Raw genomic sequence first — 18,212 nt, 5'->3', positions numbered from 1 at the left:
AGCCTCGTTGTTTGCATTATTCAATGACATGTAATTTCAATGCATCTCTGTTGTGGAGAAGCAGAAAAAAGCACTCTATAATAATCAAAAGAGACAAGTGAAGGGCGATTCTTGAGAACTCAACGCATTTTAGAAAAAGAAATGTCTGAGCATGTTTTAAATGTTATGAAATAAAAACTAAAGTAGTTTCTTTTTAAGGTTTTTTGATGACTACTTTTGAATTTGATGTCTAATATACAAACAACATAGTTTCATAAACAAAATAGGGTGCCCTTATTCACCTTATTCTCTGTGTACGAGTGGGCACAGCCATTTGAATCTTTTTGGCTCGAGACTTCCGTTTAATTCACTTTTTAAAATTTATTTTTAGACATAAACAGCTCTTTTTGCTGCTTGATATAAAAACTGATATTTTCCTTTTATTTTATTTTGTCTGAATAATTATGCAAACACTTGTTTGTAGAGTTTTCTGGTGTTTATTATTCCGAGTCATTTCTCCCATAGGCTTCTGAATCAGAAGTTCTTAAACAAAATCTTCAATGCGGAGCTCACTTCTGCATTGAAGAATAAAATCTATATGATCAACAATGGATATTGGATTTCATCTAGTGGCGATGTTTGGTACTGTGGCCAAACAAAAATATTTTGTTATTTTGAGATACCGACTTCAAGTTCGGAATATACAGTCATTTTTCCCAACATTTTGCTTTGAGATTCTGTCAAATTTAGGGTAAATCATGTCATGCAATATACATTTTGCAAACAAATACATATTTTATATAACATTTTATACTTTTATTGTTTTATTATTTGTATAAACCTAAATATCTCCCCATGTTGGTGTGGGTTTCCTCCGGGTGCTCCTGTTTTCCCCACAGTCCAAAGACATGCACTATACTGTAGGTGAATTGAATAATCTAAATTGGTCATAGTGTATGTGTGTGAATGCAAGAGTGTATGGGTGTTTACCAGTGCTGAATTGCGGCTGGAAGGGTATCCGCTGTGTAAAACATATGCTGGATAAGTTGGCCGTTCATTCTGCTGTGGCGACCCCGGAATTATTGAAGGGACTAAACCAAAAAGAAAATGAATCAATTAAGGAACCTAAATAACACATCCCTTTTGCTTCATAACCTTTTTAAAACTTTTTTCTCTCATTTTTTAATCAAGATCAAGCACAGTCTGCACACCTAAGCATCAAAGGTTTGCAGAAATTTAAGTTGAAAGTTCAAATTAGGTTGTAAAATTTAAGATATATTTTTTTCGTCTCGATTGCCTGGTTGCTGCTTTATTTTGATCCAGTTAGTCTTGTTAGTTTTACAGGTGGACACAGGGCCGGAACTGGGCTTATTTTCAGCCATGGAGTTTCAAGCCAGACCGGCCCACCTCAGTTCATGACTGTCTATATTAAAATAAGGTCATATCCAATTCAGTTTCTAGTGACACTATCACGTCTTTTTCAGGAAAACAGCTGCATTAGAAATTTAAATGTTCAAAAGCCCTAACAGTATTATATGTCTTAACAATAAAAATGAAAAAAAAAGATTATATTAATTTTCCAGGTGAGATTCGAACACGGGTCGGACAGCGTAGTAACACAACGTATTTACCACTGGTCCACACACGGTATTACTTTCTATTGATGGCTTAATCTTTTTCTCCCCCTTTTAGATTTCTGATTAAGTTATGTCAGATTTATTAATGTAGTGAATCATCTGATTTTCATTGAGCAGGTGTAATATTCATTAATATTAATTATTCGAATTCGCTGTTTGGGGTCGAATGATGATAGTTAACGTTACATCATCATTAACGTTAGTTAACCTGCAGGCTGCAGTGCATTTTGCTTTTGGGGCTGAGAGAAAATAAATAAGAAGAGCGGTGCTGCGGCAAAATAATAAATAAAAAGAGTGAAGCTATGGTCAAATAAATAAATAGATGAAAAAAGTGTGACTGCTGAGAGTGCAAGCAGCTAGGGACACCGGCCCTTACGGCCAAAAAACAGACCGGCCCACCGGGAATTCTCCCGGTGCCCCCATTTAGCCAATCCGGGTCTGGGTGGACATGTCTCAATACCTAAAAAATTAATGAACAAAAAACGTCAGCACAAAAAAAAATATTTTAGGTTGCTTTAATTTAAATAAGTTAATCTGGTTTCAGCTATATTTTTTTAAGCTGTAGAAAGTTTAACTTCAAATTTTTAGTCAGTTTGTTGAGATGACTAGAAAAGTTCATTTGATTCAACTAAATCATTTAAGGCAGCAAGAATTTTTTTATAGTGTATTACAGCTGACCACATCTGGCCTATTATTTAATATGTATTTAAAGGTTCAAGACACCCTGGAGTACTTTTCTTTTACATTTTAATAGATTTGTGTGTGTTAAGCATCAATTAAAACAATGCTAGCACTTGTTAGCTTTAATTGTAAGGGAAACTGGATAATTTTGAGCTTTTGTCAGCTAATTTCATCTTCCAGGTTTTGAAAAAATTAATGGGGCAGGATCAAAATTGGCAGCGTAGCACAAATTTGCTAGTGGAGTGATGACGCGTCGGTTTCTCATTATCATTTAGAGCGGAGTTTTCTTATCCTATGAGAAGACCCTGCTTCTTAATTATTCATGAGAGCATGAGCTTTCTAAAGGCAAGGCAGACCTGCCAAGCTGTGAGACCCAATGACTGGGTGAGACGGGTCTGTGCACGGCAGGGGTCGTATGTGTTTGTTTCCATGATCCATGGGGTTTGTTGCATGTTTTTCCCCTTGATTCTGTCAGGGCCGATACAGCAAAGCGGTTGGATTGCAGCAAGCATTTTTGTTGGGAGAGCTGTATGAGAATTGGAGAATAGTGGACTTTGTTATCAGTTGACTTTGTTAGCATTTAGACATATGGCCTATATCTGTGCTGCTGTGTACGCATGTTTAAAATCCTCCAGATTACCGGCAGGGCTAATGATTGGAATAGACCATGCAAGTGATCTGCTGCATTGCTGTCCACTGTGTCTGCATTCAGACCCGGGGATTCACTCATTCATAGTGTTTATATAAATTATCCTTATAATGATATAACAAACTGTGGTTATGTGTATATGAAATTACATTACAACAAATGTAGCAGGGCATTAAAATACTGTTTATTTCTTTGCGATTTAACTTTGTAAACTATGATATCATGGGTCTCCTAAAGGTTTTTGTCTCATTTTGTGAGCCTACTGACAACAGTTGTTCGCTCCCCTCTTTTCTCCCCTGCTCTGACGGCCATGCCCACTCCTCCCTCTGCTCTCAGAGCTCCACGGCCATCTCAGAGCATTTTTGGAAAAACATTCTGAGGTAGACTTGAACCGAAAGAGGGGAGTTGAATTACCCTGTAAACACACATGAGAAAAAATAATTATATTTTGTTTTCTAGTGCATGTTTTGGGACCCCTGACACCTGACGATTAGCCTTTCCTCACTTCTTTTAGTATAATTAGAGTAAACACGTCCTGCTGTGGTTTTTCTGACGTGCATCTGAGTACATATATTCCATCACCCTTTGTTGTCGTTCCTATCGTTGCGCTGATATGTATTTAAAGGAGGTTTCATCTGTCTCATTTGAGCAGAAACGCTTTGATATTATTCCAGCGTAGAGCAGGACTCAGCATGTTAAATGATAATGCTTCCTTTAATCACATTTATTGTTGCTCTGGGGAGATTTGCAGAATGTATACGGGCTGATATAATGTTTAGGAAAAACCACATAAATGAAAGGCTTGCCAAATAGCAACAATTATGTTTTCTGATTTAATGTACCAGCTATGGTTTGGACAGAATCTCATTTTTTTCTTGTTGTTTTCTCTACACAGGCTCAGCTGGCAAACGATGGGGTAAGTAAATAACAATAAAATATCATGACCTAGTTGAACTCAAGTAAGATGGTTTACAAGGACATGCCTTGCGTCCTCATAATTTAAATCATACCTAATGGGGTCTATTGACATACAAAAATGTTTACATGTATCCTACGATGGTTGGGTTTAGGGGTAAAGCCTGATTTATACTTCTGCGTCAAGTGACCGGCGTAACCCACGGCGCAGGCAACGCGCGTGGCTGTGCATTTATACTTCTGCGCTCTGTCTCTGTCAGTCTGCATTAACACTTCCGAAACGCTAGTGGGCAGTGAGGTGTTTATGTTTCTCTGTGTCGAGTTTCTTCTCTGCTTTTTTGCTTTTCCTGAACACTTCCGGGATGTACAAGTGGCTCAAACTCGCTCATTTTGAGACAGGAACCGGCGGACGTGCAACAACTTTAACTATGAGGTAAACACAAAACAAAACTTTCCATCCGGAGCTCCTTCACGGGACTCCACACTTGTAAACAATCGCTCGCGCCATTCGCGTGGCTCTCGGTCCCGCCCAGACTCGTCAGCGCTACCAAGCCGACCAATCAAAGAGCTTACGCTACGCGTCGTTGCGACGTGTAGTTACATTTTTTGAGAGGTGCACGTCAGTGACGGCGATGGCCACGGCAAAGGGCTATGCGTCAGCGCAGTAGCATACACCGACGTTTGACGCAGAAGTATAAATCAGCCTTAAGAGTGGGGTAAGGCCATAAATAAGTGGTTTGTACTGCATAAAATACATTTTGACTATCGAGTGTTCTTGTAAACCATATATACAAGCCTGTGCAGTATTTCCTCTGGGATTTTTTCCAGCTGTGGCGGCAGGCCTTTTTTACACAGATCTACCAACTACCTATGGCGTTATTTTAATGACAAATGTCTTGAGCGCAGTATTTCAAGTCGAGATCGCATTTATGTAATATGCCTACGAGCATGTGAATCTCTTTGCTTGCGTGCTGATTTCCTCTGCTCATGCACAAAACTTCTTGCACGCCCTCAAATATACGCTGGTCAAGCGCAGATCTTCTTGTGCGCTCTCAAATAAACGCTGCTGAAGTGCGATTTAGAGCGTTTATGTAGCGAGTATGTCTCCAACATTTATTAGATATGCTAGGAATATTTATGAATGTCTCCAATAGTCCTACAGAGCGGCATTAATGCATTCTGAAGTAAAGTGAAACGGCTATATGTTGTGTTTGCTGGACTCACGCATCACGCTGTCAGTCAGCCAGTCAGTCAGTCAGCACGTAACCTTAAAGGGTTAAACAAATGACGCACAGCACTACTACGATTACAGAAAAGTTATAATTCACTAACCTTTTAATGCATAATGGTGCGTTTATCACCCGCTATTAAAAAAAAACAAAAGCACGACTGAATGTTTTGAATGAAAAGATGTAATGTAGCCGTGGAAGGGATCAATTTTGGCATGGTGCCCCGTAATGGAAGAATGAAAGTAGAAGAACCATGCTGTGTGTGTACTGGTTTTGGTGGTTTACAAGAACATTCATTTGTATAACATGTGTATGACCTAGTTATCCTCTATATAGGTGGTTTAGGACAACATGCCTTGTGTCCTTGTAATTCAAAATGCCTAAAAATCCTGCCTAAAGGGGTTTTTGACATTATAATGTGCTATATGTTCCTATGATGGTTGGGTTTAGGGGTAGGGGAGAGGTAAGGCCATATATAAGTGGTCTTCACTGTATAAAATACATTACGCCTATGGAGAGTCCTTATAAATCCCCAATACCAAGATGTTATTTTTGGTTATTCAATAAAGTAACAATGTTTTTTATGCCAGAATTCTTATTTTCCTCACACTACAACATGTCTAAAATAAGATGTTTCCATTACTCTTTTGTCCATATTCAGTGTCCTCTGTCTCAGAAGTGTGTATGTGAGAAGGGCGAGCGAGGACCCAGTGGCCCAGCGGTAAGTATTTTCACATTAAACGTCCTTCAACATGGCACCGTTTCCACACGAGCCCAAAGGCACATTTTTTTCCTCCTCTTCCTAAGAAGTTTGGATTGCTTTGAGGAATGTCAACAGTAGGGAAGACACGATTCTGACATTTCGGATAACTGCTCTGCTTTGTAAAAGTCAGGATAATTATCGTCTTTGTCAGGACCCCTCAGCACTACCTAGGGGAAAACACTAAATAAGATTCCACAAAAAAAAGAAAACGCTTTAGTTTGTTGAAAGTGAAGAGAATCTAATTGCAGGTTGTGACTGAAGAACCTTGACGTTCAAAACACTTAAGTGTCCAGAATTTACGCTTTACCACATGCACACCTGCCAATGAGTTAACAGACACAATCAAATGTATGGAAGAAAAAATGATTAGCCCTTCTGTGAAATTTGTATTCTTTTTTGGATACTTCCCAAGGGCTGTTTAACGTAGAGATTTTAACACATTTGAAAACATACAGTAATAGTTTTAATAACTAGGTTTTTTTTTTTTTGTCTTTGCCATGATGACAGTACATAATATTTTACTAGTTCAATAAGAGAAATAAACATTTTTTCATTACAGTCAAACAAAAAAAAACATCACTTGTGAAATGTTTGAAAATCATATACAAATTTCACATGAGGGCTAATAATATAGCCTTAAACTGTACGTATTGTAATACTTTAACTGTATTCTTTTACTTGCAAATAGTGGAGGTTTGGGTGGCACGGTGGCTTAGCGGTTAGCACTGTTGCCTTACAGCAAAGAGGTCGCTGGTTCAAGTCCCAGCTAGGTCAGTTGGCATTTCTGTGAGGAGTTTGCATGTTCTCCCCTTGTTGGCGTGAGTTTCCTCCGGGTGCTTTGGTTTCCCCCACAGTCCAAAGACATGCGCTATACATGTAGGTGAATTGAATAAACTAAATTGACTGTAATGTGTTTGGATGTAAATGAAAGAGTGTATGGGTGTTTCTCAGTACTAAGTTGCGGCTGGAAGGGCATCCTCTGCTTAAAACATTTGCCGGAATAATTGGCGGTTCACTTCATTCCATGGTAGCGACCCCTGATAAAGACGGGACTCAGCCAAAGGACAGTGAATGAATGAATGAACAGAGAAGGTTTTTCTGCATGCCAAATAATCTGATCTTCAGAGTTTCTACTTGATATAAATAAAATATATCAAAGAATTAAAACGTACTGAACAAGTTCAGATTCATTGGATAAAATGTTTTATGTAAAAACTGCTAGTAATGCATTAATAAAATGCACTGTAAATGCTGGGTTATTTATATGGTCAAATATCGACAAACCCAACATTGGGTTAATTTTTTGCAGTTAAATTTAAATTATGATTTTTAACCCAGTGGATTTGTTTGACTAAATTTGATCCAATGTTAAAACAACCCAGCAAATTTATAGAGCTATTTTTATATTGTATTAATATGTCAGCATTTACAGTGGACTGATTTTAATAACAATAATGTGCCTAAAAATGCACCACTATAGAAAAATACAAATACCTGACTGACAATCAACATTAAAACTCGAATTGAAATAGGTCCACAATTATTTTAATTGCTAAAATTGAATAAAGCGAATTGTTTCATTTAAATAAAATATTTGCCTTTAAAGTAAAACACAAGTTGCGGAGACTTTTATTTCAGTACATTGATGTGCTTCCAACTGGAACTGAATATTGAGTAGGATGGGATTTTGTTGCATCATTCTCCCATAGCAAACTAACGGTAAGAGGGGCGTGGTTAAAAATACTGTTTTTGAAGATGTCAAACTGTCAGCATCAGAAAGGACCGCCCCTCCAAACGCAGAAGCAAATGCTTGGACTTTGATTGACCCTTTTACCAGTGGATTAACTTGACTAATTGTTCACTTAAAGCAGGGGTGTCCAAGCTCAGTCGTGGAGGGCCGGTGTCCTGCATTCTTTAGCTACAACTTCCTTCACACAAAGATCTGATTTTTGCATGCCAAGAAAGAGCTTGATTAGCTGGTTCAGGTGTGTTTAATTGGAGTTGGAATTAAAATATGCAGGACACCAGCCCTCCAGGAGAGAGTTTGGGCACTCCTGACCTAAAGAATATGAACATTGTAATTGTAGATGTCACAACGGCTTTAAAAGACAACACAGATATACTTAGCATTGGCATTGCCCTTAAATACTATGAGATGAAAAGTTCCAGCTCAATGGAAAAGTTTATTTCTGGCCCTGGTGTGGAAGGGAGGATCATGTTAAAGTCATTTGTTTAGTGACAGACGCCTAACCATCATTATCCAGGTGCTTTCACCTCTTAGAGATTCCTCACATTCCCATGAGTGTCAATTACAGGCCACGGTAATTGCTCTCATTAGCTGAACTCTGAAAGAAGCAGTTATTGCTGACCAGCTACTGAATTAACTGATTTTACAAACTCCACATTATTATCCCATGTATACCTTGCATGGCATGGTATAAACACTTTATTAGTACTTAACACTGGATTAAGTATGATAAAAAAATAAGTATAAAAAAAAAACATCCACTTGTTAAACTATTATGCGTGAACTTGGGGGAAAAGGTTTAACCAATAATGGGCTGGCAGCCAGAGGAAATTCTAAAATGGCTAAAACTGAAATATAATTATTAAATTACTTACAATTAGTCAATTACTAAAACCATAGTTCAATAATAAAAGCGAAGCCAGATTTGGTTTTGTTCCCAAATAGTGCACTGCACAAAGCAATTAGTTGACTTTACTTAATAAAAGTGAGTAAACATGTTGCCTTAATATTAAATAAAAGAACTGTATTTATATGTATAATTATAAAAGTCACCTCAACATTTCCAAGTTACAATGGGTTCACTCAGTTTTTCGTAAAGTAAAATAACAACCCGATTTTGCAGTGTAGGATAAACATAAGCTTTACATTATTAAACAAACCTTATTTCATTGCCTTAACGACTAAAATGAAAATTAAGTAAAAAATAAATGCAATAAAATAAAGCTAATTAAAAGATTAAGAAATATTATAACAGTACAAAAATTATGTTAGGTTAACACTTAAAAAACATCCACTTGCCAAGCCATAATGCATGAACTTTAAATTTAATAAACTAATTTTGAGAGGAGCATGTGATATGATTGATCGCGGCTGGTCTCTTATCTGCAATCATTAATAAACCAATCAGATGAATCCAAACTTACAGTAAATAGCCTATTAAACTTCATTTTTAAATAATCTCCCCCGTCCACCCCATCTACCCCTTTTCCTCCTTTACCAGGTGGAGCTCTTTAGACCTACCTGATCTCAGACCCCCTTACAAGCCAATTGACCAGTGAACTCTTGAAATAAAATAAATTTATTCATTAAATATTTAATATTTAAATATTTATTAAATGACAAGTAAAATTATATTATTCACAGTTTAACTAACAAAATTACTAATTCTCAAATAGAATTACTGAATTACTAACAATAATTCCATTACTAAAACCAAAATAAACATAAAAGCTAAAAGTAAAATGATTTTTATTCCCAAATAGTAGCTAGCTAAGACAGAAACATAAACCAGGATTGCTATTAATTAAAACTAAAATTAAAACACAAGATATACGTATGAAAAATAAACCTAAACTCTAAAACTTTTTAAAGTTTGTTAATTTTCCTTCGGTTTAGTCCTTTTATACATCAGGGATCGCCACAGCAGAATGAACCGCCAACTTATCAAGCATATGTTTTACACAGCGGATGCCCTTCCAGCTGCAACCCATCACTAGGAAACAACCATACACTCATACACAAACATACACTACGGACACTTTAGCTTCACATACTGTACAGCGCATGTCTTTGGACTTGTGGGGGAAACCAACGAGGCTGGAACCAGTGACAGTTTTGCTGTGACGCAACATCGATAACCACTGCGCCTCCGCACGTTCCCTAATAATTACTTAAAAATAAACATAAATAAATAGATAAAGTAAAATACAATTATTTATAGTTGAACTACAAAAACTGAAATATAAATACTAAATACTAACAATTATCCTTAAGTACTGAAACCAAAATGAAAATAGAAGCTCAAAACACATTCATAAATGTGTTACCAGATTAGTTTTCTGTTCCCAAATAGTAGCTAACCAGGATAAAAACATAAGACAGTATTGTTATTATTTAAAACTATATATATATATATATATATATATATATATATATATATATATATATATATATATATATATATATATATATATATATATATATATATATATATATATATATATATTGAATATAAAAATCAGCTGCAACCCAACACTGGGAAACACCTATACACTATTGCATTCACATACATACACTACGGACAATTTAGCTCATTCAATTCACATACACCGCATGACTTTGAACAGTGGGGGAACACTGGGAGAACACGCAAACTCCACACAGAAATGCCAAGTCACCCAGCCAGGGCTCAAACCAATGACCTTCTTGCTGTGAGGCAATCGTGCTACCCACTGTGCCACGGTGATGCCCTTTACATGGAACCAAATAAGTACTAAACCTAAATACATGGCTCATTGGTTAGCACTGTCACCTCACAGCAAGAAGGTCGCTGGTTCAAGTCTCGGCTGGGTCAGTTTCTGTGTGGAGTTTGCATGTTCTCCCCATGTTGGCGTGGGTTTCCTCTGGGTGCTCCGGTTTCCCCCACAGTCCAAAGACAAGTGGTATAGGTGAAGTGAAAATACTAAATTAGCCATAGTGTATATGTGTGTGAATAAGTGTGTATGGGTTTTTCCCAGTACTGGGTTGCAGCTGGAAGGGCATCCGCTGTTCATTCTGCTTTGGCGACTCCTGATGAATAAAGGAACTAAGCCGAAGAAAAATAAATGAATGAATGAATGAATGAACCAATGAATGAAAGGTTAGCTCTACAGGACTAGTAAACAGTTAGAAATCAGACATATAAGCTCATTTTTCAGATGTTGTGCAGATATTGCGAGTTAAAATTCATTCACTTCCTCCTGTTTTTTTTTTTTTTTTACCCTGCAGGGAAAGAAGGGTCGTCCAGGTGAGGACGGAACACCTGGGGCCAAAGGCCAAAAGGTCAGCATTTTATCTTACTACAGCTGTCTCTCTGTCACTCTCTCTGCTTGCATTTGTGAATGTACACTCTCAGAAATAAAGGTACGAGAGCTGTCACTGGGGTGGTATCTTTTTAAAAGCTACAAATTTGTACCTAAGGATTCCTATTAATACCTCAAGGGTACATAATAGTACCTAAAAAGTACAAAAGTGTCCCTCTTAAAATGTTTAGGTACAAATATTTAAGCTTTTGAGGTACCAATATGGACCCTTTCAGTACAGATGTGTAACTTTTGAAAAGGTACCAACCCAGCGACAGCTCTACTGGCTTTATTTCCGAGAGTGTACAAGGGAAATGTGTTGAGATGCTGATTGATGTTGTGTATATTTATATTTCATATTTCTGCTTTAAATGTCATATGCATTTACTCAGATTGAGCAGAATGACAGATGTGTTTCGTGCTCTTGTTAGGGTGAAGCTGGTTTAAGTGGACTTCCTGGTCGAGAGGGTACAGAGGTGAGATATATTTAGTTTTATTTGAATGAAAAATACAATTTATTAGTGCAGATTCAGAATAAACCATCATAAAAAATAAATCATTTTACACCAACAAAACTACATGTTATAGGGTAATTCTGGTAGAAATTATGTTTAAAGGTAAATATTGCTGGTTATAATTGAAAGTAAATGAAAAGAGTATGAAAAATCTTTACTGATAATTAATTTTAAATATTTTAAAAACACATTTTTCAGGCAATTTAATCATAAGGGTTATAAAGGATCTATTGTAATATCACTTCCTGTTTTATGATTTTCAAGTCACTTTTCTGTATTTTTGATAACACAATAGTTTTTTTTTTTTTTTTACTGGAACATTATTAAAATATTTCCTTAAAGTAAATTAACTAAATTAAATAAATGAAAATAATAATTAAATAAATAAATAAATTAATTAAATAATTAAATAAATAAAAAATAATAGCAAAAAACATACAATAAATCAATCAATGAATAATAACAATAATTAACTAAAATAACAAAATAAAAATAACAAAATAAAAAGTAAATAGATAAAAATAAAGAATTTTAAAAAATAAATAAATAAATACATACATAAAGAAAATAATAAAATAAATAAATAAATAAATATAAAAATAATAACCAAATAAATAATACATAAAATAAAGTAAATAAATAAATAGAAATAAATAAACAAATGAAAATAATAATTTACTAACTAAATGATTAAATAAATTAAAATAAATAAAAATATTAACTAAATAAATAAATTAATTAATTAATACAAATAAATTAATAAATAGAAATAAATTAATAACTAAAAAAATAACCAAATAAAGTAAATACATAAAATAAATAAATTAAAATAATAAATAAATTTAAAAAATAATTAACTAACTCAAACAGTAAATACATATATACAAATACATACATACATACATACATACATACATACATACATACATACATACATACATACATACATACATACATACATACATACATACATACATACATGCATGCATACATACATATATGGTTTTTACTTCTGAAACGTAAAAGTTTAGTCAATTGTAGTTTGCATTTATGAACTACGTTTTTTTTTTTTAAACTAGACAAAAAGATTAGTATCAAATATCATCGTCCACTTTACATAACTGAATTTATAAATAAATGAGATATTGCCATTAAAAATATTAATGTCTTTTTGTTTTGATCTCAGGGGAAACCAGGCTACAAAGGAGAGCAGGTACTAAATTCCTGCAACCGTTCACATTGTTTATTTTTGTTAAATCACACAAATATATGAGATTGTTATTACTATCATGTTTTCTTGTATGTCCACAGGGGGAAAGAGGAGAATGTGGGACTCCAGGAATCAAAGGAGACCGAGTGCGTAGACATAACACTATTTCTGTATTCAGTCCTTGATCATTAGAGAATATTAATAAAAGAGTATATGTTGTAAAAAATCTTATCGCATAGGGTCCTGAAGGTCCAGTTGGCACTCAAGGGTCCAGAGGTCTGCAGGTGGGTGTGATTATGATTTATTGTTTTTAAACATTTACAGGTGACGACAAAATTATTATTCATTTTAATACTTTTTCAAAATATTTCCCAAGTGCTGTTGAACTGAGAAGATTTTTAAAGCATACTCTAAAATGCTTCTCACTCAGGGCTGCCTATGCTAATAAGGGAGAAATCGTGACTAATAAGCGGGGCTTTCTCCTTCTGATTGGCATTCCCGTTGCACTAATTCATCATTCGCTCTAAAGAATAGCAATGTGCGCTAGTAAAATAAACATTGTAAATTTTGATTTCACAACTTTACCCACCCAATATATCAAATTAAATATGATGTTACGTACGGTATGTTAATTTATTGTTTGGAAATCACTACCTCCAAATTAACATATTAATAAATGGTGTTTTTTTCATTGGATTGGGTTATTGGTTTGCATATAAACTGGGCGACAGGTTATTTCAACAAGCTGATTTTTGTTAGTTATAAGCAAATTGGTGTGCATGTAATCATGCTTGCTGAACATACAATTTCATGTCTCCCCTGCAGGGTTTACCAGGACCACAGGGTGACATCGGTCCGGAGGGCGCACAGGGAAAAAAGGTCTGTGCCTTATAATCACAAACCATTATCATGTCTAACACCTGGAAAATGTGCACTGTTCTCCATGTTCTCTGTTTAGTGTGTTAGAGTGCATGAGAAAACCCACACACTGAGGACTTCTTTCTGTGCTATATCAGGATATAGTCTGTACAGGAATTACAGAGTGAAAATAAAAAACTTTTTAAAGACCTTTTTTAACCAACATCAGCTCATTCTGAAAATGTTTCCGGAGATTGCGTAATATACAGCCAGAAGTACTTATGGCTGCATTTCGTGTTTAAAACGAACACTACAAGGCTACTGACGCCGTTCCTTTTCATGCAACCAGCTGACCAATTACCTCCGTATGGCCGGCTTTCCTGCTGTTACCAGTTTGTCCAGTTGTCTCACCATGTACGTCAGCAGACTTGAGACACTGAGAGGAGTTGACCACAACGACAGAGTTCAAGTTAGAGCTGTAAACGGGCCTTAAAAGTTAGGCCCGACAGAATTCAGCCAGACAAGTTCATTTTGATTGACAGTTTTTAAAAGCCCGAACTGACATTATTCAAATGTGCACATGCACACAACAATCTTGCCTTTTTTCAAGAATGCAACGTTTATACGAATTTTAGCAATTTATTCATTAAAAAAACGTAGACTATAGGCCATTTGGAAGTTGGAACAAAGAAATAAAATAAGTCCTGTTACATTTTAACATCTCAGCGCTTTAAATAGGCCTAGGTATACATGTAGATGTAAAGACCCTGGATAAAAACCCATTGAGATCGAGATCTCATTTCCAAGGGTGACCTTGCCAAGAGGTCCGCAACACACGCTTATGAAAAAAATTAAAACAGTAGGACCACAAGATTTCATCTCTGTTATTTGCAGACGATGTTGTTCCAATGGCTTCATCGAACATAGATCTTCAGCATGCACTGGGACAGTTTGCTGCCGAGTGTGACGCGGGTGGGATGAAAATCAGCACCTCAAGTCTGAGGCCATGGTGCTCCACTGGAAAAAGGTGGTTTGCCCTACCCCAATCCCTACCCCAGTTGGAGGAGTTCAAGTATCTTGAGGTTTTGTTTTACGAGTGAGGGAAAGATGGAACGTGAGATTGAAAGGCGGATAGGTGCAGTGGCAGCAGTAATGCGGTCGATGTGCTGGTCCGTTGTGGTGAAGAAGGAGCTCAGCCGAAAGACAAAGCTCTCAATTTACCAGTCAATCAACAGTCTTACTCTCACCTATGGTCATGAGCTTTGGTTCATGACCGAAAGAATAAGATCTCGGATACAAGCGGCCGAAATGAGTTTCCTTCGAAGGGTGGCAGGGTGCACCCTTATGGATAGGGTGAGGAGCTCTGACACCCAGGAGGAGCTCGGAGTAGAGCCGCTGCTCCTCCACATCGAGAAAAGTCAGCTGAGGTGGCTCAGGCATCTGTTTCGGATGCCTCCGGAACGCCTACCTAGGGAGGTGTTCTAGGCATGTCCCACCAGGAGATGGCCTCGGGGAAGACTCAGGACTCGCTGGAGGGACTATGTCTCTCAGCTAGCCTGGGAACGCCTTGGGATCCCCCCGGAGGAGCTGGAGAAAGTGTCTGGGGAGAGGGACATCTGGGGTTCTGCTGCCCCCACGACCCGGCCCCGGAAAAGCGGTAGAAAATGAATGAATGAATGAATAATAATAATAAATAGAAAGTAAATATAAAAATACAGTTTAGTTATTTAGCTATACCACACTACAATATATTAAAAGCACAGACCTTGATAAATGGACTGTTGTTGTTTGTTATAAAGGATAGAGCGAAAAGATTTGATTGAGATGAGCTCAGACAATTTTAGTTCAGACTGAATGAGTATTCCAGGATGAGGGGGCAGCATGACTGAAGGCTCGCCTCCCCATTTCAGTTCGAACCCGGGGAACAGTCAAATGATAAGAATCACTTGAACGTAGGGCATATTGGCTTTTTGACTTTTGAAGAAACGTACATACACTTAGCCCTAAAACTGGCCAACACACCAATAAAAAAAGTCTTTCCCAACAAATTAAATTAAAATAAATTCTAAATCATGACGGGTATTTGAATAATAAAAGAATAATGCAAATATACTCGGTTTACATTATGCATTCATGATTTAATTAAAATTTAGTTATGATTTAAAAACCCTTTACTCACCAAGATTAGGCTATGTGTTTTGGCACTCACAAGAGAAATTAGAGATATGAAAAAGCATACACTGAAAACTGAACTGACACCGATTCAATTTTGATCTTCTATGTGAAGCTGCATGACACAATCTACATTGTAAAAGCGCTATACAAATAAAGGTGAATTGAATTGAAAATGTCTCTTTTTTAAAAAAGACCACAGTTATATCTGCAGTGCGAAGGTCTTCGCTGACTGCAGTCGTTCTAGTTCATTTTAAGGCACTTGTGCTCATAAAGGGGGCAATTATAAACATGTTTTAACACGTTTTGTATCTCCTTTAATAGATTCTTCTAGACAGGGCTGCTGCTTTGCCAGTAGTTTCCCTAGTTTAATTTAACTGCAGGAAGCATTCAGAGGTTAAAGTGCCCTGCAGACTTATACACTCACCGGCCACTTTATTAGGATTAAATTTAAATTTAAATTTCTAATCAGCCAATTGAATGGCAGCAACTCAATGCATTTAGGAATGTAGTCATAGTCAAGATGATCTGCTGCAGTTCAAACAGAGCATCAGAAGAAAGGTGATTTAAGTAACTGAACGTGGCATGGTTCGATGTCAGACGGGCTGGTCTGAGTATTTCAGAAACTGCTGATCTATTGAGATTTTCAAGCACAACCATCTCTAGGGTTTACAGAGAATGGTCCGAAAATAGAGAATATATCCAGTGAGCGGCAGTTCTGTGGGTGCAAATGCCTTGTTGATGCCAGAAGCCAGAGGAGAATGGCCAGACTGGTTCTAGCTGATAGAAAGGCAACAGTAACTCAAATAACCATTTGTTACAACCAAGGTCTGCAGAAGAGCATCTCTGAACCTTGAGGCAGATGGGCTACAGAAGCAAAAGAACACACAGGGTGCCACTCCTGTCAGCTAAGAACAGGAAACTGAGGCTACAATTCACACAAGCTCACTAAAATTAAAAAAAATTAATCCAATAAAGCACCTTTGGGATGTTGTGGAATGGGAGATTGGCATCATGGATGTGCAGCTGACAAATCTGCAGCAACTGCGTGATGCTATTATGTCAACATGGACCAAAATATCGAGGGAATATTTTCAGAGCCTTGTTGAATCGATGTCACGAAGGATTAAGGCAGTTCTGAAGGCAAAAGGGGGTCCAACCCGGTACTAGTAAGGTGTACCTAATAAAGTGGCTGGTGAGTGTATATTCACAAAACTAGAGGCACATATGTTGTTTTACTAGTTTATTTTTACTTATTACTTTTACTTAAAAAAATCTAACATACTTTTATAGTCATTAACATTAATCAAACTCACTAAAATATTAAAGTTAAACTTTGTATACATGTATTTTTAAATTTGAAACCTGATTAAACTACATGAGTTACAGTAACAAAAGTATTTTTTGTTTGATTAAAAAGTTAAAATTAATAAGACTGCTTGGCACCATTATTTATTTAAATCTTGTTTTCATTCCTCCCGAGACTGAAAATTAATCAATACAATGGTTCCTGTCAGGTCTGCAAAAAGACGATGTGTGTTCTGAAATGATTGTCAAGGTATCTAATAACAGCAGATGATGGAAAAACGCTGTGGAAAGTATAAATGTGCTCAGTTCATGCACAGACACGCAGATAAAGCGAACAAAGAGATTTTCAGAGAGTGAGGAGGTACTGTAAATGTCATGAGGAGATTTGTGATTGCTTGCACTGACCTGGATTGTACTTTGAACTTGTGACAGCAGTTCCTTTCTATATAGTTGAGTTTAAGGCGCTTTAAACCAGCCAAAGCTGCAATAATGCACAAACAGATGGCACCGTGCTTCTGGCGTACTTGTTAAATATGAACCGAAATTTTAAAGACTTTAACGATTCTGGTTACAACTATAATTTCCCTTTTTAAACTGCACATTCAATGCACGTAAAGTTTCAAATAACATTAGTGGGTAAAATGTTCCATCGTCATTCAGCATAACAGATGTATTATTGTAAAATTAAACAACATACTGTACTTAGAAAAAATAGATAAACTGAACAGTCTTTTAAATGATAAAAAAGTCTTACTCCGGGCAGCATGGTGGCTTACTGGTTAGAACTGTGGCCTCACAGCAAGAAGGTCACTGGTTCGAGTCTCAGCTGGGCCAGTTGGCATTTCTGTGTGGAGTTTGTATGTTCTCCCCGTGTTGGCGTGGTTTCCTCCGGGTACTCCGGTTTCCCCCAATCTAAACACATGCGCTATAGGTGAATTGAATGAACTGAATTGGCTGTAGAGTGTGAATGAGTGTGTATGGATGTTTACCAGTACTGGGTTGCAGCTGGAAGGGCATCCACTGCATAAAACATATGATGAAAAGTTTGCGGTTCATTGGTGGAAAAGGAATGAAAAGTCTTGCTGGCTATTGAGTAAAATTCAGCGTTTTAAGCAGTGGTTCTCAAAGTGGGGGTCGGGATCCCCGGGGGGTCATGAGAAAATTAAGGGGGGTCGCTTGGGGCTTTCCAAAAATAAAATTCATTTTAT

General features: G+C 36.6%; 1 protein-coding gene across 1 annotated transcript in view; it reads left to right on the top strand.

Moving 5' to 3' along the window:
- col28a2a (collagen, type XXVIII, alpha 2a) overlaps nucleotides 1-18,212 on the top strand; it is a 66,154-nt gene that overhangs the window by 17,846 nt on the left and 30,096 nt on the right. The window contains 8 exon segments of the mRNA NM_001159842.3: nucleotides 3,842-3,862; nucleotides 5,752-5,811; nucleotides 10,868-10,921; nucleotides 11,373-11,417; nucleotides 12,643-12,669; nucleotides 12,768-12,812; nucleotides 12,906-12,950; nucleotides 13,492-13,545. Of these exon segments, the coding sequence (NP_001153314.3) occupies nucleotides 3,842-3,862; nucleotides 5,752-5,811; nucleotides 10,868-10,921; nucleotides 11,373-11,417; nucleotides 12,643-12,669; nucleotides 12,768-12,812; nucleotides 12,906-12,950; nucleotides 13,492-13,545 (351 nt within the window).

The sequence above is a fragment of the Danio rerio genome, chromosome 9, assembly GCF_052040795.2.
Source record: "Danio rerio strain M-AB ecotype USA chromosome 9, GRCz13ab, whole genome shotgun sequence".
NCBI classification, from domain to species: Eukaryota; Metazoa; Chordata; class Actinopteri; order Cypriniformes; family Danionidae; genus Danio; species Danio rerio.
The sequence above is the reverse complement of the archived record's forward strand: the minus strand, read 5'-3'. Positions and strand labels throughout refer to the sequence as shown.